This window comes from Hirundo rustica, chromosome 14, assembly GCF_015227805.2.
Source record: "Hirundo rustica isolate bHirRus1 chromosome 14, bHirRus1.pri.v3, whole genome shotgun sequence".
In the NCBI taxonomy this organism is placed as follows: Eukaryota; Metazoa; Chordata; class Aves; order Passeriformes; family Hirundinidae; genus Hirundo; species Hirundo rustica.
Window position 1 is genome coordinate 3,472,775 of NC_053463.1, and position 19,912 is coordinate 3,492,686.

The window sequence follows — 19,912 nt, forward strand, 5'->3', positions numbered from 1 at the left end:
CCAGTCTTCTATTTACACGAGAGAAAATAATTTCTAAATGCCTTTTCATCTGCTTTATCACATCCAGCATGAGAGGTAGCTCCTTTCTCTCGCCTCTCTGTGCAGTCGCACACTGAGGCCAGAGCAGGTGATTTACTTGCAAAATCGATATGTTTGATGTTTGCTTGTGCCTTGTCTCCATTTTTTTCCCTCTATCAAATACAATTCCGCTGGCAGTGACAAAGGAGGGGCCCAGAGCTGTCGTGTCTCCACCTTGCTGCATCCCTTTGCTGCCTGTGCTGCCCTGGGGCTCCCCCAGTGCCACCAGGGCTGCTTTGCCCGTGGGAGATCTTAGGCTGTGCTGAGTGTAGAAATCATCCTTGAGGACTCAAAACTGTCCTTGAAAAAGGACGTGGCCTCGTGCCATGTGTGAAATGAAGGTGCAAATGATGTGCTTGGGGGAGGCTGCCTGTACTCCTGCCCTGAAACCCTCACCTGGAATGGGCACAGACCTTCCACCCTGGCAGCACTCAACTGCTGCCACTGCCTCCCGCAGCCAGGGGATGTTTGCACAGAGCAAATCCTGGTTGTCGGAAGATCTCACAGCCTGTGAACCTGCACTAACAAACTTCATTGCTAATAGAATCAATTTCTTCTGAGCCTTTCAGATAAGGTTAGGGGACTCTTGGTCTTTAAAAGATTCAGAGGGAAAAGACCCAATTCTGGAGATTTAGAGTCTGGTGACCTGAATTAGTGCCTTGTTTTATAACAGATGTACAAAGAAAAACAGAAACATGGGTGAGTGTTCATGACCAGGGCAGAGGCATTGTTAAGCAGTGCACAATTGAGGTCAAAGACAAATAAAAATAAAAGAGGAAGTGTGGTATTTTATGTTAATGATGAGCTAGGCTGCAAAGAACTAAAGAAAGCCTAGATAAAACAGGATATTTGGGGGTTGGAGTCGTGTTAGGGGAATTTGACAGGAGGGGCCTTGATTTGGAGCTTGCTGGGGAAGTATATCCAGGAGTGGAGCTGATCGAAGTTGAAACCTTTGGTGGAAATCAAGCTCACAGTATTTGATAGACTCAAGGAAGGGGGAGGAAAACTCCTTGGGTTTCTTTGAGACCTAACATGAGAAATTGTAGGCCTGATCTCAAGGACTGCTAATAAACCATTGTAATTCCACTTGATTAGAGGATGGCAAGTGTAACATGTACACTGCAGAAGAAGAAAGGGATCTGGGTAATGACTGGCATGTTAGCCTGACCTCGGCAGTGCATAAGGCTTTTGAACAAATTTTAAAGGAAAGAACAAGTGGAGTCATAGAGCTAAATGAAAAATGGGATAAAATGCACACAGATTTTCCAACTGTGGATTGTGCAGGTTAATCTGTTCCCTTCTTTTGATGGGACAGCTGATTTCCCAGGCAAGAAAAATGCAACAGATTTTATCTGGAAATTTCAGGAAAGTGTTTCTCATGGTCAAGCATTAGGTGTACCAGTTGATCAGGTCATTCTGGCTCAGGAAAATAAGTTTTAAAGTGGAGTAGGTGAGGCCTGCTAGGGTACCTGGGGGAGTGCAGGGGACACTAAAAACCTTGGGTTGTTTCAAGCTCAGCCCAGGTGGAGAAAAGCTATGATTGCTGCCTTCAAATACACTGAGGTGGATGCTGAGAACAGGCAGGGATGGTGGGCAATGTTGGAAGGAGAGGGTGGGCATGGACTGTCCAGGAACACGTCTAGGCAGCAAGGTAACAAAAAGTACTGCCAGGCTTTATTACAGGGAGTACCTTGCCAAAAGGAGGGATGGAGGGAAAAAGCTGACTAGTTCCGGATGGATACTGAGCCATTTTCAGATAAAAATATACAGCAGACCAGGTGCAATGTCATGGACAGAATCCAATGACCCAGCAGACCCCGGTCAGCTGTGCACATTGTTTTATATAACACCAGAATTTTCCTTTCCAGCCCTCCCAGGTACTGCCTGCAGAGGATGTGCCTGAAGATGGGGAACCCATGCAAATTGCACAGAGGTGAGTGGGGTGTTCAGAGCGTGGGGCTCACGGGTTCTCTCTAGTGATATGGGCTCTTCCACTCTCCCTGGAGTATTTTGGGGTTCAGTTCCAACACAGCTCACTGCAAGGCTTGCTGGAAAGGCTGGCTGCAGTCACTGCTGTTAAGTATCCCTGGAAATAGATGCCTTTGGGGCAGCATGTGAGAGGTGGGGCACAGCTGAGGAGAAGGGATCAGTTGCTGTTGTTACTTTATAAGATGTGCAAGGTGCATTCTTGTACAAGTTGAAGGAGTTGCTCCTTGCCCTCTGAAGATGCTGTGACATGGTGCAGTAAAGCCATGGGGAGCTGGAGGTGACTTACAGCGATGCCATCACGTGTCTGTCGGGGAAGGCGCACAGGCAGCACGGGGAAGGGTTTACTGGATTTCTGTGTGTATTTTTATGTTCTTGCCTTACTGCTGAAGAGGAAAGCAGGGAGGAGGAAGCCAGACGGCACTGCCTATCAGCCAAAGATAGAGTGCAGTGCTCCAGAAAAGCCACTTCAGCAGATGACAGGTGTGGGGCAAGTCAACATGATTTTCTTCAGATTTAAGCCTACTCCTCTTTTCCTTTTTTTTTTTTTTTTTTTTTTTTCCTCCCCTCTCCTTCCTGTGGGACGCAATTCCGCAGCAAAGGCTATGGACAAGAAGGACAAATGGGAGAGGATTCAGGGAGCAAGTTACAAGAAAAGCCAGATAATGTCGTGTTTTTAATTTGCTGGGTTTTATAATTTAAACCTGCTTTGGAACAAAACTTTCCTCCGATCTAACAGCATTTGGCCTGAGCAGTTAATATCAATATGCAGAGTATGAAAATCTCTCTTGCTTGCACCTTTCTAACAAGCTTAAAACCTGCCTTGGGGAGCAGGAGGAACCTGCAGCTGCCGCTGCTGCCGAGGCTGATGAGCCAGTGACAGCTGAGCTCTGAGCTTGCGTAGAAGGCAGCGAGGTGTGCGCTCTGCAGCGCTGGCCTCCCGCCTGCTTAGGGCCTGAGAGCCCAGGATATGGAGGATGTGAAAGGAGAGGGACCTGTTTCCTTTGGTGTCGCTGGTGGGGTTAGTCTGGGACGTTCCCCAAGTTGCCCAGGAGCTCCTGGCTGCCTGCCTTGGGGTGGGATGCACCTGGATGCGGTGGCCCCTCCTCGAGCTGCTGGAACATCTGCAGCAAGGAAAGAAATGGCTGCAGTCTTTGCAGTTTTGTGCACATTAAGTGTTGCCATATGGCTCCTGGTAATTTGCCAGCACCGGCCTCTCTTGGGTACGGCTCAGGCACCCCAACTGGCTGGCCTCAGCAGCACTTAATAGGAAAACATGGCTCTGAGCTGTCTGGAGAGAGTGGAGCTGTTTAGGAAGTGCCAGTCCTGTGAAGAGATTGCTTTGCTTTCTGTGGGCTGCTCTCCCCGCTTGTTCCACGCTTTGTAGAGAGCATGGAAGATTGGGGTTTTAATAAATGATTATAGGCTTTGTTACCAGGAGATAGTTGGTGTAGCAAGAAATGTGGTTTGACTTCAAATTGATTAGCCCATTTTATAAATGTCATAGCAAGTTGTTTTGTGTGAGTTCTTTTGAAGAGAGCCCTGATGTTAGACACAGAGTAAAACATGCTCAGCCTGGATTCATAACAAATGCTTTGAGATGCTTTATTTAGAGAGAAAAGCCACTTGTGATTTCCTATCAGAATTTTGTTATTTATCATAAATCAGCAGTGGCTGTTCTCTCTTCTCTAAGGCCTGTGGTTGAGCTTAATAAATCTTGTGTTTGTCAGTGCGGGGATTCATGTTTTTAAAGTGTGTTCTTGCATACTTGATCAGACTAATCAGAGAGCCACGCAAGGCACAGAGTGTGTCAGCATGGGTGCCAGACTTACTCAGCAATGCCTGCCTGTGTCAGAAAGACACTGTGCAGTGAGGTGGGAGAGAAACAAAAAAGGAGGGAATCCAAAGGTCAAAATGAGAGGAGCAGTGCTGGGTGCTCCTCTGAGGAACCACGGCGCTAATGCTGTAAGGACTTTGCTGCAGGGAAAATGCCTGGTGTCACATCCATGCTGCTTCTGGATGCCGGGCACAGGGATAAGGGAGAAAATGAACAGAGTGAGGAGGGAGAGGATAATGTGGGATGAAGCAGGTCTGTCTTTCTCCTGTGAGGATTTCCTTCCCTAGACAGAAAGAAGCACAGTGCTGGTACCTGCATAACTCACACATCTTCTCCCACAGAGTCCCACAATTGTGAGCAGGTATTTTTGCTCCCTTGACAAGAGATAATGACCCTTTCTGCCTTTCTAGAAGAAGGAAAAAAAAATGTTCCTTTGGGGCTTTTGCTTAGGATGGCATTTTAGACCTATATTTTGCTGTTATCCTGGTCATTTCTTGCTGTCAGATATTGACCACTTGGAAATTATGGCATCGTCTGCTGTTCTGAACTGTGTGGGAAAGGCAGATCTCACACCTACTGGATTGGAGATTCATGTTATATTTATATTTTGAACAGCATCTCCACAATGACCCCACTTGGCAGTAAAGGGAGCCCAGATGCTGCTACAGAAAACTCTGCTGAAGAAGAGATCTCTGTTTGCCCAGGTAAGAGGCACTTGAGACTGTTATGAATTTTGTACCGAAAGTTACACGCTTAGGAAATTCAGAGAGAAGAGAATTTTCAAGTTATTTGAACGAAACGAGATTTCTTTCCCATCTCCATTTTTCAAGGCTAAAATTATTCAGGTAATTTAGTTTGATCCCCTCGTTCTGGGCCCATTTCCCCTGTGACAGGGATTGCTGGAGCCTTGCTGAGGAGACACCTGGATGTGCATTGGACATGGAGAGACCACTCAAAACAAGGTGTCTCTGCAGTGCAATCAGGTTTTCAGATTTTTCAGTGTCAAGATAATATGTGAAGCACGAGAGCTGAAATAATTTTTGTCTTACATTAATTAAACACCTTTGGGACTAAGGAGTTTTTCTTCCTTGGTTTCTTCTACCATGTTTGGGATTTTCTGGTCCAGTGTTTTAAGTGGGAAAAATAATGAAGAGGCTGCTCCTGTTCACGAGCAGCTGTAGCAGGATAGGTCATGGTGGTGTTTGGAGGCATATTTTGTTGCTAACGAAGATGTGGAGATCTAAAGAAGGTGTGACTGCGAGACAGACCATGGAATGGTAGCTCTGCTTGTCTCAATGTGAGAGCAGCTCTATTCTTGCTTTGTCTCCATCCCAGCAAGTGTCCCACGCACTTTCCCTGTGTCTAATCTCACTCCCCATGAAGCTACAAAGCTGCAGTGCCTTTATCCTCACACTACCATGCTGTGACTTTAACCCCTCATCTGGCTGTGTTGTTGCACTTTGTCTGATAACATTTGTGGCAAGTCTAAAGAATGTTTTGAAACTGTGAAAACTCTTAAAAAGCGTTAAGGACTAAGCTACATCAACAAGTGAGGAGATAGTTGGGGGTTGCAAACCTGTGCTGACACGGAGGTGTTTTTCTGCAGAGACACAGCCAAGCCCACTGGAAGCTGTTGAGGGAGAGAGAGAAGAGCTCTGTTCAGACAGCAGAGGTGCACCTTTGCAGGTAAAAGAGCTTGATGTTGAAGGGTCCTTTTACCAATCCTACCTTTTAAACCTTGGTGCAGCTGAGCTGTGCTGGCATTTCCCTTTGGGTAGCTGGAAGCTCAGACTTCTGCTGTTTGGATCCTCACAAACAGTTCCCTCTTTGCTTTTCTCTACTGCTTCATATCTCCAGTCCCTTTTGGCTGGGGACTGCATGCAGCTGCTTCTGAAGCCTTTCAGTCCTAGAGCTGGAGAGCTGTTATCAATTCCAGCCCGTTCTTTTATATCCCAGCGCTGCTGAGCTGGAGGATGCCATCAGTGTGGGCGGTAGTGCTGTTGCTTGCCCGTGCTCAGGGGTACAAGCTGTGATGCTCAGCGATGCAGAGGGACCCCAGGAGCTCTGAGGGAGGTCCAAGTAAACCTCAGTCACTTGTGCTGTCACCTGCTTTTCCCTGTTATAGTGTGCTGAACTCCAGTTTGTTCTCCCCAGGCTATATCCAAGAGGCTAAGAGGGGAGCTTCACCCAGAAATCAGACTGGTATAAAGATGTGCTTGAAGTGTTGAGGGCTGGTAGTGGTTTTCAGGCCAAGCAGAGTGTCCTGAGTCTGGGAATCTCAAGTTTTGTGCAATAATAGTTAATAGCAATAGTAAGTCAGTGGCAGGGCCATCCTCTTACCTCTTGCTGCAGATGTGCGCTGTGTGCAGCCCCTTTTTCCGTGTTGTCACACCTGCACAGCAATTGCTTTGCAGCTGTCACTGAACCAACATCTGACTTCAGTTCCTTTTTCTGATAAAACTCTCTTTGTCTATTAATTTAGAGAGCGATATCAAAGGGGTTGCCAAGTACTCCTCTGGCGCAGGGTACATGAATACAAAATCGTACAGCTCTTGACAAGAGGATTCATTTGTGGAAAGCTCATTCTGGGAGTTTGCAGCTTGTACAGCATGTCTGCAGTTCCAATGTCTCATTCTCACAGGCCTCTTAATAAACCATCTTCTGCTCTCGTGTGCTTTTCATTCTGCAGGTATCTCCAAGCACCGCTCAGTCAATTAGGGACTGCAGCAAGGAGAGAGGCAGTCCTGGGCTGGCCACCAAAGCTCATTCGTGACCCATTTAGCTGTGGCCAGGACGCTGCCCTGTCCTCTCAGGGCTTTGCAGAGAGTGCTCTGTGTCTCACACCTCTGGCTTGGGTGGCATGAGGTGGTGGGGAGCGGCTTCCTAGGGATTGTTTGACAACATTATGGTTGGCAGCAGGTCCCAGACCAGAGCCCATAGCCCACAGGAAAACAGCAGAAGCAGCTACCATGTCATCAGTGGTTTGCAGAAGCCAAGCAGAGACCACTGGGACTGACTTCTTCCTAGCAGATGCTGAGCCATGACACAGGAGTCTTGTTGAGCTCAGCCTCTAGCATTGCTCTTGGCTGGCTGTTGGCTGCAAGTACTATGTCTTGTAGGCAATTTCCTCTGTTAAAAAGCAGAGGCAACTGTCTCTGGCTCTGACAGGGGTGATTGGTTCTGCAGTTGAGGTTTTCCAGACTGTTACAGCAAGGTTTTGTACAAGCAGTCTTTTGTTACAGAATGTTGCATTTCCATTTAAAATTAGTAATTTACCGCCGAATGTAGGCGGGCAGGGTGTGCAGAATTGGTGATCTCCTAAGATTGCTTTAAAAAAGGCAGCTAGAAGGAGCAGTGCCTGCTGCTTTTCCCATCATATTTTTTGTGTGTGTTGTCTGTGTAGCGCAGGTTTGATCTGATCATTCACATTTGACACATCTTGTTTTTTATGGCTCTTCAGTGTGACGCCCCACAGTGAGGACTTCACAAGATGTAATGACACTGAAATGTGAGAGAGGGGTATGAGTGTTAATGCTGTAAGTGATGTTCTTCAGCAGACTGTGTTTGGCTGGAGGAACTCTTGTGGCAACTCCTCTACAGAAATTCAGGGCAGAGACCCTCCCTGGGAATGAGGGATGTTCCTGGGGCTCGCTGTTGTAGCCTTTCAGCTGATGTCAGGGAGAAATGTGTTTTGAGAGTCGGAATCTGAGTTTGAGACCCAGTCCTGCAATTTTTGTCATAGCTCCTCTGAGTCAGTAAAGCACCCTCCTTCCCTTTAGGACATAAAAATCCGGATCAGATCTTCATTTGGGAAAGGAAGTAATAAACCGAGTAATACTGCAAAGCGCTCCAGTGGCACGGAGCATCTTGGCTGACCCCAATTACTGCTTCCCTGAAATGATACCATTGGAGGAAAGCAGACAGCAGTTTTGCTGTACACTGTCTACATGTCACTGCTTAGCTCTAAGAACAGAAACCTCTCCCATATTATTTTTCTATAGGTTTCTCTACATGGTTAATATTTAAATAGCTTTTCTTAATCATCGTGGGGAGGGGAAGGTTTTTTCTTAAATGTGGAAAAATCCTAGCAAGCTTGACTAGGCAGAGATGCAGTTATGAGTGAGATGGCTGCAGTCTGCTGCATTTGGGAATGTCAGTGGTGTAGGGAGCAGGCTGGATCTCTGTGGGTTGGTAGTGGAGCACCTTTGCAGCTGTGTGACCAATGCAAATACAGAGTGTCTGTAAGTGGTAATGGCACCCTGACAACGTACACATGCTGTGACATTCTGTCCCGGCGAAAAGCCTCTGCTAATAATTTTGTGTGACACAGATTTTTAATGGTATTGCCTCTCTCCTTGATCGGTGTCCCCTCTCATGACTGCTCCAGCCACCTCCCCTATAAAGGAGGAGCTTCCAGTGATCTCTTCGGGCTTCCTAACACCACAGCAGCCTCCTCTCATCTTGGGGGAAGCTGTGTTCCCAGACAATGGTGCCTGCATAGCATGGATCATGTCCAGAAACTGATGAGCACAAGTCAGGTGTAGAACTCTTGCTTTGCCCCATGAATTTTCCATCAGTTTCGGTTCTGAGATTTCCTGATTAATGGAAGCTTTGCTGTTTTTCCACTGTAGTGCAGGTGATGTTTGCCTTAAACAGTGTGCATGGCTGTGCAGGGAGTTTCACCGTGATTCAGAAGGACATGTTGCCTTTGCAAGAAGAATTAGTTATTAGTGCAGTGCAATTTATTCAGCCAGTGGTGCTATAGTGCGGTGCAATTTATTCAGCCAGTGGTGTTATTTCAGAGCACTATGTGATGAAGGAAGAGTAAAACTTCCCAAGAAAATCTGAGTCTGCGGGAGGGTGAGTAGCTATCAGACAGCATGGAGCTCTGCACCTAAGCAAAGAAAGAGAAACAGCCCTGACCAGCTAATTTTTCTTCTTCTTCCTTAGGTTGGTGGGGATGAAGATGCTGGCAGGACTGTGTCTGAGTGCAGTCCTGCAGCTGCTGCCCGTGTGTCGTGCCCTCTGTGTGACCACGGCTTCCCAGCTGATGAGATCGAGGTGCACGCCATGTACTGCAACGGCACCTCGGGACCGGAGCCTGGCGAGGACTCTCCAGGTCTGCCAAGTGTTTGCTCCTCATGCTTGTCCCCTTTCCCTGTAGTTACTTGGCAGGCAGGTGCTGCAGTCTTGTTTCTCTCAGGATATTTGGTTTGTTTACTCTGCCTTGTTCTATATCCATGCTGCCCAGGGGAATGTTATTGGAGGTTCTGGTATTACCAGCGCTTCCTGCACAGAGACATCATTTCTGATTGACTTCACACAATAATTCACCACATTATCAGCTCCTGCATATTACCCCAGGATCTAGTCCTGGATGCTTCAAGCAGTACTTGTAAGGTGTGTCTATTGTGTGCTTTGTTGAGGACCTGCAGAGAATGTGGCAGTGGTAGAAAATGGAAGGCTTGAACCATGTGGGCAGTTGTCCTTCAGGGCTCTTGAGAGGGGAGAATGTTCTGTACTGCTCCAAGAATGCCTGTGCTCTGCGTGAAGTCTGACATTTGTATGTGCAAAAATGGACTGTTCGAGTGGCAGAAACTGCAGAAAAGTTTCCTTCTTGTTTCACTAAAATTGCAAAATGATAACTATCAGTCTGGGAGTGTGGATTTTTTCTCCTTCATGTGAAGAGTAAGGCATAGAAGCACAGTCAGAATGCCCATATTAATCCTCTTTGTGTTCTTTCTCGTATCATTTTTCCTTAGCCAACCTTTGTAGAGCTTAAGTGAACAAATACACTGGTTGGTTATCAACATATTCAGTAAGTTATGTTTTAGCTGCTGCTTGAAATGTAAAATCTGTGTTAGCACAATGTCAGGTAATATCAAAGTAGTAGCTTGTAATAAGATTAACTTTTCAGGCTGTGAATATATAATTTTCAGTTACATACTGGGTTGTTAAATGCAACCTAAATCTATGATGTTTAAGCAATTTGAACAAATCAGAGCTAGTACAAGAACTGTAACTTCTTCATTCCTCTAGCAGGAGGAAGTTTCACCAAGTAATCTTAATGCAGAGTTGATGTAGTTTTAAAATAAAAGGTTCCCGCTACACTAAATCTTTGGGGATGTGACATGGCTCCTGTCAAGATAACAGGAGCCAGAGTAGAGGCTGATGCTGGCTGGTGCTTAATTTTGGTGGAAGGTTCTCTCTGCAGGCACAACCCAGCTACTGATGCAAAGCAGTAGATCAGGCAAATCATAAATTGTCATAGTTCCTCTCCCATCCTCAAGGCTGATAAAAGTCTTATTTGTGTTACAAAATAGAGCAGAATTTTTAGTGTTCCTTTTAGTAGGACTGTCTTTGGCCTTGTGGTATTCTGGTCCCTGGTGTGGCTGGACTGTGAGTGTATCCATTGATCCTGGGGAATCCTGACTGTGATCAGGAAAAGGCTTTGAATTCTTTGGCAGTGCAAGGGAATTTGTTCTTTTCTTTGGTGTTGGCTTTCAGCAGGACAGAGTTCAAGGCTGGTCTCTCCATTCTGCTTCCAGGCTAGTCTCCTTGGGGATGTTTGTAAGGGTAGTTATTTTGGAATTGCTACTCTGCTGTTCTGGCTTGTTCAGAACAATCCCCCTATAAGAAAACCAGCCTGGAATAAAAGGGATTTTGCTCTGCAATAATGGCTGTAAGCAGAGCAATGGGTCTGGGACAAAATCACAGTAATTTGGGTTTTCTATTGCCAGTTATTCTAGTATTTTCCCTGTAGAGACCAGGCTCTATTAGCCATAACAGTCTAAGACACCTGTGTTGTTTGCACCCAGACTCTTTGCAGTACCATGGGCTTCCTGGGCTTGGGCAGAATCCTGCCTGCCTGTGGGGCTCTGGCTCGTGGGGCAGTTTCCGAGGGCTGTTGGAAGGCAGCTGTCACGCAGCAGGCTCTCAGCTGCTGGGCTAGTCTGTGGGATTTGGGTTGAATAGGCAGAGGTGATGTTCAGCTCTGAGCAGAGGCCAGACAGTAGCCTGGCACAGCTGTGCAGGTACAAAAGGACTCTGTTTCCAGGGCTGTTACCTTGGCATCCACCACTAGCACAACATCCACAGGTAAAGCTAATGCATGGGGAGAAAAAAGATGTGAGAGAACTGTCTTCTGAAGCAAATGCCAGCTCCTGTGTGGGTCCAGAAGCTGTTTTCTACTGCTGCAGCACTGTGTGCTCTTGGCTGGCTGCTGGCTTCCTTGGGAGCAGGGCAACAGCCTTGTGTGAGAGGAAGTCAAAGTTCTGCCCTCTAAGCCATGCCCTGACCTGTTAAGAAAAGATGGCTTCAGTTTTCCTTTGGTGCACTGGGTCAGGGGTTCCTAGTCTGTCTTCAGATTTATTAATTGGACTTATTCCTGGTGTCTCTAGAATTGTAGTCCTGCAAACTATAGCTCTCAGTGGTTTTCATTTTAATACTACAAAAGGATGGGTTCTTGCTGGTTTTATTTCTCTTCTTCCTTCTTCTAATCATGCGCCAAAGTCTCTGTCTTAGGTCTCAGGAGGCCAGCTCAGTCTGGCTGATATCTAAGGGCAAGTTTTCAAATGAGCAGCTGGGCAAGATGAGCTACAGTCGCTTCTCCTACGTACATGGTCACCCTGGCTGGATGCCCAGACCACCACATACCTGGGCAGCATGAAAATCTTATCAGGAATTTTCACTTTCCTGTGATCTGAGTAAATAAAAAAGAAGAGCCTGATGTTGTGTTAGCTGCTTTACCAGGCTGGGGAGGGCTGAGGACCTGGGTTTCCAGCTCAGTGACTGGTGTTAATTCCAAGTGAATGAGTGGAGCTGTGGAATTTCTGTGCCAGCTCCCTCTTTCTTCATGCACTCAACTGAAGGGGCTCACTTGTGTGAGAGGGCTCTGCTGGAGTCACTGCATCCATCACCCGCTGCTGCTGCCAATGCAGAGATCCGCTGGCCTCAGTCTAGAAGCGAGTCCTGGCTGCAGCTGAGTACAGCAAATACTCTTGGGCTTTGTGACATACTCCGTGCCTCTCACCCTCCATCTACATGCATCTGACATTCTCGGTTCCCAGGCGAGCCCAGGAGAATGAGGATTTGGTGTATCCCTTCCTCCCAAAGGCTCAAATGCAGTCTTGATGCAGCTGTCAATCTTCAGCAGCGGCACTGGTGCCATTAAAAAGCTCTTGACATCAGTAGAAGTGGCACTGATACGGCAGAAAGAGTAATGAAATGGGTGCAGAGGAAAACTGCATGGCTTCTGAGAAGGGACAAGATGCCATTAGCCAGGCATTAATAGATCCTGCAGGGAAGTGGCACAGCTGGTACTGAGCACAGGGAGCTGGTGGATCGGACCACAGTTGGGCTGAGCAGGAAGGTGAGGAGCTCAGTGGCTCTGACCTCACAGCTCCACGTGCCAGCCAGACCTGGCAGCCTCAGGAGGTGCCTGGGCTGAGTATGCTGATAGCAAGGCCATACTGGGCACAGGGTTTGCTGCTCTTCCCCAGGGTGAATGCTGGAGCCAAACAGGCCAAGAATGACTTGTCAACCAGAAGAAATGCCGAGCGAGGGAAAAGGTTGTTCTCGGGCCACGGAGTATGTCTGACCCAGCAAAGAGCATTGCATTTGAGAGAGTTACAAGGCTCCTTTCACACAAGCAGGTCAGCACTGCTCTGTGGTGGGGATTTTGCCTGTGGCAAGTCTTCTCTTGTGTTCTGAACCCTCTTCTTAGGGACAACCAGCATGTTTTGGCAGGGGTTGTGCCTCACCAGCTGGCCCTGTTCTCTCTACTCTGCTGCTTCTTCCAGCAGCACAGCTGAGGGTCTCCTCCTGGGCAGCTGCAGAGCTAGTCCCAGACATCTCTAATGGGCCCATTATGCCAGATGTGTTCACGGCTTTTGGAAGAAAATAGAACTGATTAACACCTGAGCTGGTGCACAAGGCTCGTTAAGGAATATTAACGAGCATACGCTGATTTGGAGAGCAGTTCTCACTATACTGTCAAATATACATGTTGGTTGGGTTCCTGGGAGGCTGGATGGCCGGGGGTGGGGGTTGGCCATTGTTACCAGTCTTCCTAGTCAGGCTGCCACTTCGAATCTGGGCCAGGCTATGTTAAAGGGAGATGTTTTCTTTAGTTCCTGTGAGCAATGAGCTGTTGGTATCAGTCATCGCCTACGAGACAATACCCACATCCTAGGAAACGCCGGAGCTTGTTTCTTCAGCATGGTTGTCTCCTGTCAGCTCCAACAGCTCCTGAGCACTTCACAGTACATTGCTGGTTGTAGCTGCAGATCAGTGATTGCTGCTGAAGGAAAGGCAGTGTTGCACTGTGGATAGATATTGGGGTTGCTCAACACTCTGGAAATGGGGTTTTGCTAAAACTTGGAAGAATTCCCTTTGGTCCGCACAAAATTTTGTGCTTTGCTTTCTTTATCACAGATGATGTACTAACAGTAACAGGTTTGTTGTGCCTATACCCTGGAGTCAGACTTTTCTCCTCATGAGTACGGGAAGCAGTATCACCAAACTGTAAACCAGCTCCCTGCATTGTCCCCTTAGCCAGCATGCCTGAGAGCGCTTACTGTGACATCTGTTTTGGAGCTGGAGTCTTGAACGTCCCTGGTGAAGCAAGCTAAGCTATCTGAAATGTTCCCTGAGGATCTTTGCTGGTGGTATGTCAACAGGAATATGCTGAGAGGAATTCAACTGAAAGGGACAACACTCCAACGTGCTCCCTGCAGATGCCTGCAGAGCCAGTTGGGAAAGGCTGCTTGGGCTTGCTGGGGGAGCAGAAATGGTTGGACCCGTCATCAGCTGCTCAGCTGGGATCTCACTGGCTACCCACGTGTTGGAGCTTCTGGAGAGCAGCACTGCTCCTGCTGGAGATCTTCTTCCAGGGGACTCCCAGGGCTGTCTGTGGACAATAACACCGATCCCCACGGTTCACACGGGCAGTGGCAAAGCGACGAGTGTGGGCTGATTGTTGTAACCTTCCCTTTCCAGTGTGAGCTGTGCCCCTTCCCAGCCAGGCTCTCTATCAAAGGTCTGGTATCTCTGCACAGCCCTTACCTCAGCTCTGTGTTCCCCTGAGCCCACAGCTGGCACTGTCCCTGCAGCAGGCACGGGAGCCTGGTTTGGCAGGGAGCAGTGCTGTGCTGCCATAGCAGCTGGGTAACACTGCTGTGGGGCTATAGCACTGCTGTGCATCAGCTCTGAAATTCCTGTAAACTACAGCCTGTCAATCCAGCTGTTTCTGGCAAGTTAGGTGTGAAATGGTCAGCTGGCTCCCCAGTCTGGGAAAGGTAAATTTTTCAGTATCCCCCCCAGGAAAAAAAGGACACTTGTCCAGCAACCTCTTCTGCAGGAAAGAAGACTCTGCTTGTCCCAGTCCACTGTCTCTTCACCTCTACCATCACTTCTGCTGCAGCTTTGAGTGGAAGTGATGGAAACTTGATGCATATGAGCATGATATAGGGATGGTTTGGGATGGATGGTAGTAACCCTTTTTGTTAACCCTTTCTGTTTTTCCTCTAGTGCTCACCAGGCGCCAGAGAGAGGCAAGAAGTAAAGCTGCCAGTGGTGAAAGCAACCCACCATCCTTAGACATTGACAAGTAAGTAGGTATGCCTGCTCCTAGATTGTTTCCGTGCTTCTGTTCTAACTTGACCATGGATGTCTTTATTTCTGTACAAATGCTGGCCATTGGCTTTATAACACTCTTTCCCTAAGAATTTGCTTTTCCTCAGTGCTTCTTGTTGCAGTGCTGGCTATATTTAAACCAAAGCAAGAGGAATTTGCTGTTCTTGGATTGTTTATTTTTGCACTGATTTCCTTTCAGCCCAATCCATGATGGGTCAGGGGCGCATGGCTGCTGGGGGGGAGCTGTAGCTAAAATGTTGCTAACTCAGCCAGTTTCTGATGGGAGGTTTGAGCTTGGTAACCCTGGGAAAAGAAGAGGCCAGGACATGGAGGCTGTCAACATGGCACCTGTAGTGGTATTCTTAATTAAATTAGACTTTCAGAATAGCAGTGGCTTTGTTTAATCTCTCTCCATGCAGCCCCTCCTCCTGCCACCCACACAAAGCATCATAAGAGAGGATCTGACAGTAAAATCCCTGCTATGGAAGCAATTTTGCTGTTACAAACAGTGGATGGCAACATCACTAATGGAATTAGGCTAATTATAGAGAGGACAGCTTCTGTTTAGACACATTATCTGGGTAATCAGCACTGACTGGAAAGAAAATACAGGAAAAAGTGCTGCAGAGTTTTGCTCGATGGGGGCTCTCCATATGCATTTTAGAGCCTGGGGTGTTTCACTCAGAGAGTACCACTATCAGACTGAACACAATATTGCTGGGGCTGGTCCCTGGGGGCTTTGTCTCTTCTTGGAGATAGTCCGTTCCTGAATGCAGCCTCTTCTCCTGAAAAGCCAGTGTCCTCTTCCGCAGGGTTCAGTCCCTGCTGAGAGCTGGTGTGGAAGTGAGTGTGGCTGTGTAAATCTATGCCTGACCTTCATCTCATTTCACCCAGAATAATCTTTTTCCCAAGAACACTCAGTTGTCCTACGTGAGCCTGAGCATCTTCCACCCAAACGAGGGGTTTGAGAAACAGGCTGAGCCAACCCCCCAGCAGGAGCATGTGCTCTGCAATTCCTTTCCCTGCATGGCATGATGTAAAATGGAGACAGTGCAGAGAAAGGCTTGATTTACTAGTCAGACAAGTTCATCCAGCCCTGGTAAAATGTCTCTCTGATTTAACACACTTGGTTTGCTTTTCAGGCAGAATTTAACTCCCCTTTGCAAAGCCCTTGCACTTCATTTCTGTAGATTTTGACAGGGTGCTTTATGTCTGGGGAGAAATCAGTGGTGTTTGAGATAGTTAGATGAGCAGATTTGATTACTGTCCCGCTGCTGCAGCAGCAGGATACAGAGGAATAGGCAGGGAAAACTGATAATCACTCAGTCTTTGCGATTGGTGCCGGCCTGACCCCACTGAGCGAGACTGGATTTGGTGACACATCTTCTCCATGGCATGGCCTGGAGGAGGAGAGTCACCGCTGGTGTCTGGGAGCCTGGTGCAGGGTGAATCCTAATGCACTGCTCTGTCCTTTGCTGCCTGGCAGGTGTGAGAAGTGCTACCTCTGTAAGTCACTGGTGCCACTGCTGCAGTATCAGAGGCACGTGGACAGCTGCCTTCAGGCTGCTAGGCAAGCTCAGGGAACCAGGAGGCTGCGAAGAGCCAAGGTGAGGGGTGACCCTACACACCATCCCCTTTGCTGTGCTCTGGGTGTGGGGCTGGGTTGGCAGCAGGAGCTGTTTCCCTGGCTGGCAGGGATAAGCTGACCTCGTGTAGGATTGCCTGTCCCCGTGGGCCGCTGTGGACAGAGAACTCATTGCCCTCCTTCCCACGGCGCTCTGCGAGAGCACGGACCGGTCCCGGGGGTGAGCTAATCCAGCAGAGCTGCCAGCAACCTCTCCAGTGGGCAGGCAGCCAGGGCTGTCCCGCTGCCAGCCGGCACGCCTCAGTCCTGCAGCCTTCCTCAGCTGAATGTCGATGGAGTGGCGGCCGGCGTCAGGATGACAAACCTATCTGGATATCCACAAGCCCATTCCCACGGGGAAGGCTCTAGAGCCAGAGCAGGGGAAATTGCTCAGTGCTGGGAGCTAACGGCAGTGTCCCAGGAGAATTGTGGGGGAGTGAGCGTGGTGGAGGTGTGCTGGGTGTGGGGAACGTGCCTTGCTAGAGGAGGTGGGAGACAGGAGCGTGGGTAGCAGCTGGCTCACAGTCACTTGCCAGGTGTTAGCCCCCACCGTGTTTTTTCCTGCTTGTAGTGGTCCCAGGGGAGCACAGAGAGGGTCCTTCCAGGCCTTCCTGCTGGCTCCTGCAGGCAAAACCCTAGTGCTGCTGCTTTGCCTGCACTCAGAAATGTGATTCACGGCATGAAGATGCAACATGATGTCTTAGTTTTGTATAATCCCTTAAATCCATCACAGACCTCAGCCCTTTGGGGATTCAGATGCAAATGATGAGATTTCTGGTTGATGATTTTGGCTGGGATACAGCCAAGCACTGTGTGGTTCAGAATACTGCAGGGCATGGCTGCTCCTGCGTGTGACCAGCTCTCTGTCCCTGTACCCCACAGCTGGCTGGTGTGTGGGTCCTGAAGGGTATGGGGGAAAGGTGCTGAAGCCAGGGGGCTCTTCGGTAGGGCTAAGTAAGGCTCTGTTACCTCTGGCCCTGCCTTTTCCTGGGGTGGCAGCTCACTGGGAAAGCCTGGGCATGGGCGGGGCCATTGCAAAGCTTCCTAGTGGCACAGTTGGGCTTGCAGTTCCCTGCAAAGGCCCATTTTGGGGTGATTTGCAGCTCCAACACCACAGCTGGGATGCCAGTGCTTTCCAGAGCAGTTTTGGGGATAGGGAGCAGCCAGGAGCAGAGACTTTGCTGGGGCAGTGAGGGTCAAAGCAGCCAGGCCAAGTGGTCTTCCCCTAGCAGGTGTGACCAGCATGGCTGCATCTTCCTAGGGGCACACAGGGCACAAGGTGTGTTCCTAGTCTGGCTGTGCCCTGAAGGAAGGCCCTTCTCTCCAGCACCAAGCTCCAGCTCCCTTGGACAGAGTGGGACGAGTCTGCCCTTGGTCATGCAGTGCTGGGGGATATGTTCCAGCTGTGTCAGAGCCCCTGACACCCCCATTTATCACAGCCCTGTGCTTGCTGGCTGGGCTTAGGGGTGGCATCCTGTACCCTGGCCTCCCTCTTTACCAGGTTCTGCTTGATTAGCTGCTCTCTGCTGCCTCTGCTTGAGCACTAGCTGGGCTGGGCACAGAGCAGTGCCCTTCCCGTGGATGGCTGGAGGCCCTGGATAAGCAGCCCTTGTGTGCCCAGCGTGACCCTGAGGGCTGGGGGAACAACTGCCCACGAGGCCATCCTGGCTAAGGGGTTCCCTCGTGGCAGCACTGTGATGGTGGCTCTCCTCTCCTTAGCAGGACACCGGAAGGCAGGACAGAGGACTCCTCAGGATGCTGGAGCTCTCGGAGAGCAAGCCTGAAGGTGGGAAGCTTTTATACCAGCCTGGCTGGGTCAGGGCTGGTCTTTCCCAGCTCTCCCTTTTTGGTCCTGCCTCGGCCTGGGCTGTTCTGGGAGAGCAAATTCCCTTTGGAAGGGTCTGTTCTTTTGGAGCAGGAGGCTGTGGGTTTAGCTGGCTATCAGCATTCCCCAGCTGGCTGCACACATTCCTGCCAGTCCCCACTGGATGTGTGCCCACTGAACCCACACCAGAGCCCAGAGCCCTTGCAGGAAGAGGGGTGTACTCTGAACCATTGCACCAAGACATGCCCAGCTTCCTGAGGGATGCAGGAGGCTTCTGCTGTCCCTGTCCATGCACCAGTACTTCCCTCCGTGGATCCAAGGACAGGAGAAGAGGCGGGGGAGAGGTGCTCTTGGCAGGACCCGTGGCTCACACAGGAGGGCTGACGTGTGCTGTTGTTGCAGGTGCTGACGCGGGGACTCCCATCACTGGATTAGGAGACCAACAGTCCTCTCCCACACTCTCAGCTGCTGATGGGGAGCCGTTGGCAGACAGCCCCGTCTCCCTTCAGCACCTTCCTTTCCATGTCTCCCCGGTGAAACCCAGCATCTCCTTGGAAGTCGCGGACAGTGCAGTGGAGTCGGAGCCACGCGTGGCTCTCCATGCGGGCAGCCAGCAACGGACCAAAGGCTGCCGCCGGAGAAGGCACAGGTTCTGAGGCTGGCAATGCTGCAGGGAGCTGGCAATGCGGCAGCTCCCTGTGCCCCAGTGAGGGTCTTCTTGGCATTGTACCCTTGCTTCACCCGCAGCCTTTGTCTCCTGTGCCCCTTTTATATGTTTTATACGACCTGTGCGGGGAGCGCTGGGTGGAGAAGCGACTGTGTGTTTTATAGGTGCCTGTGCAGCTTTGCTCTCTGTTACAGAAATGGAAATATATTTATGTATGTTTTTATGAAACTGCAGCACCACGGCAGAGCTCTTCTGGCTTTCTCTGGGGAATGGGAGGGCGCTGGAGGGAGGAGAGGAGGAGCAGCAGCCGTTGGGTCCCAAATCACACTTCCCCAGGCCTCTCCTGGAGCTGGGGTTGGTGGGGGGGCTCAGGGCGGGGGGCTGCAATGTCCTGTGCTCTTATGCAGCAGCGCAGCACTAACATTCCCAGTCGGGAGTGGCAGAGGGCACCTTGGTGCCAGCTGACAGCCGCAGTCACTGGATGCAACGACCGGAGAAGCCACGGCCGCGGTGTCCCCGTGTCCTTGGTGCTTTCCTGTCCCCGCGTGGCTCAGGCGTACACCCGCTCCTCGGGACAGCGAAGCTTTTCCTGCCTCTCACCGTGGTTTGGAGGGATCTGCTCCCCGAGATCACCCTGACGGGGAACAGGAGAGGGCGACCCATGCCTAATTAAAGGGACGAGCTGGTGCAGAGCTCATTAAAGGCCGGGCTGTGAGCAGCGCTACCGCCCGGCCGGGAGCGGGGAGCGGGGAGCGGCGAGCGGGGAGCGGCGAGCGGGGAGCGGCGAGCGGGGAGCGGCCCCGCCCGCGGGTGGGGCCCGGAGCGGCACCGCCCATTGGCCGCGGCGGGGCCGGCTCGCGGCGGGGCGACCAATGGCGGGGCGGGGCGCGGCTGCTGCCAGGGAGACGGCGGCTGCAACGGCCCCGCCCACGCCGGCACCGGTCCCACACGGGTCCCGTGGCCAACGGCCCCACACACCGGCCGCGACCATCACCGGCCCCACACACCGGCCGCGACCATCACCGGCCCCAGACACCGGCCGCGACCACCACCGGCCACACACACCGGCCCAAACACCGGCCGTGACCACTGCCGGCCTCAGACACTGGCCCCGGCCACCACCGGCCCCACACACACCAACCCCGGCCCCGCTCCAGCTGCAAACACCGGCCCCTGCCCCGCCGCCATGGGCAGCCGCAGCACCCGGCCCAGGTCCCAGGATGGCCAGTCCGGTTGGGAGGACAGAAGAGACCCAAGGCG

The 19,912-nt window shown here is 50.4% G+C and overlaps 1 protein-coding gene across 11 annotated transcripts in view; it reads left to right on the plus strand.

Moving 5' to 3' along the window:
- Positions 1-18,885, plus strand: part of UIMC1 (ubiquitin interaction motif containing 1) — a 40,196-nt gene extending 21,311 nt beyond the window's left edge. For 7 of the 11 annotated variants that reach the window (XM_040078248.2, XM_040078249.1, XM_040078247.2 and 4 more), the window contains exons 6-13: positions 1,947-2,011; positions 4,517-4,605; positions 5,508-5,587; positions 8,852-9,020; positions 14,432-14,510; positions 16,023-16,143; positions 17,880-17,946; positions 18,388-18,885. In XM_040078248.2, the coding sequence (XP_039934182.1) occupies positions 1,947-2,011; positions 4,517-4,605; positions 5,508-5,587; positions 8,852-9,020; positions 14,432-14,510; positions 16,023-16,143; positions 17,880-17,946; positions 18,388-18,641 (924 nt within the window). In that variant the 3' untranslated portion in view covers positions 18,642-18,885. Of the gene's footprint in view, positions 1-1,946; positions 2,012-4,516; positions 4,606-5,507; positions 5,588-8,851; positions 9,021-14,431; positions 14,519-16,022; positions 16,144-17,879; positions 17,947-18,387 lie in introns of those variants that run through there. The other 4 variants (XM_040078254.2, XM_040078255.2, XM_058422485.1 and 1 more) reach the window with 4 other exon arrangements.
- The last annotated feature ends 1,027 nt before the right edge of the window (positions 18,886-19,912 follow it).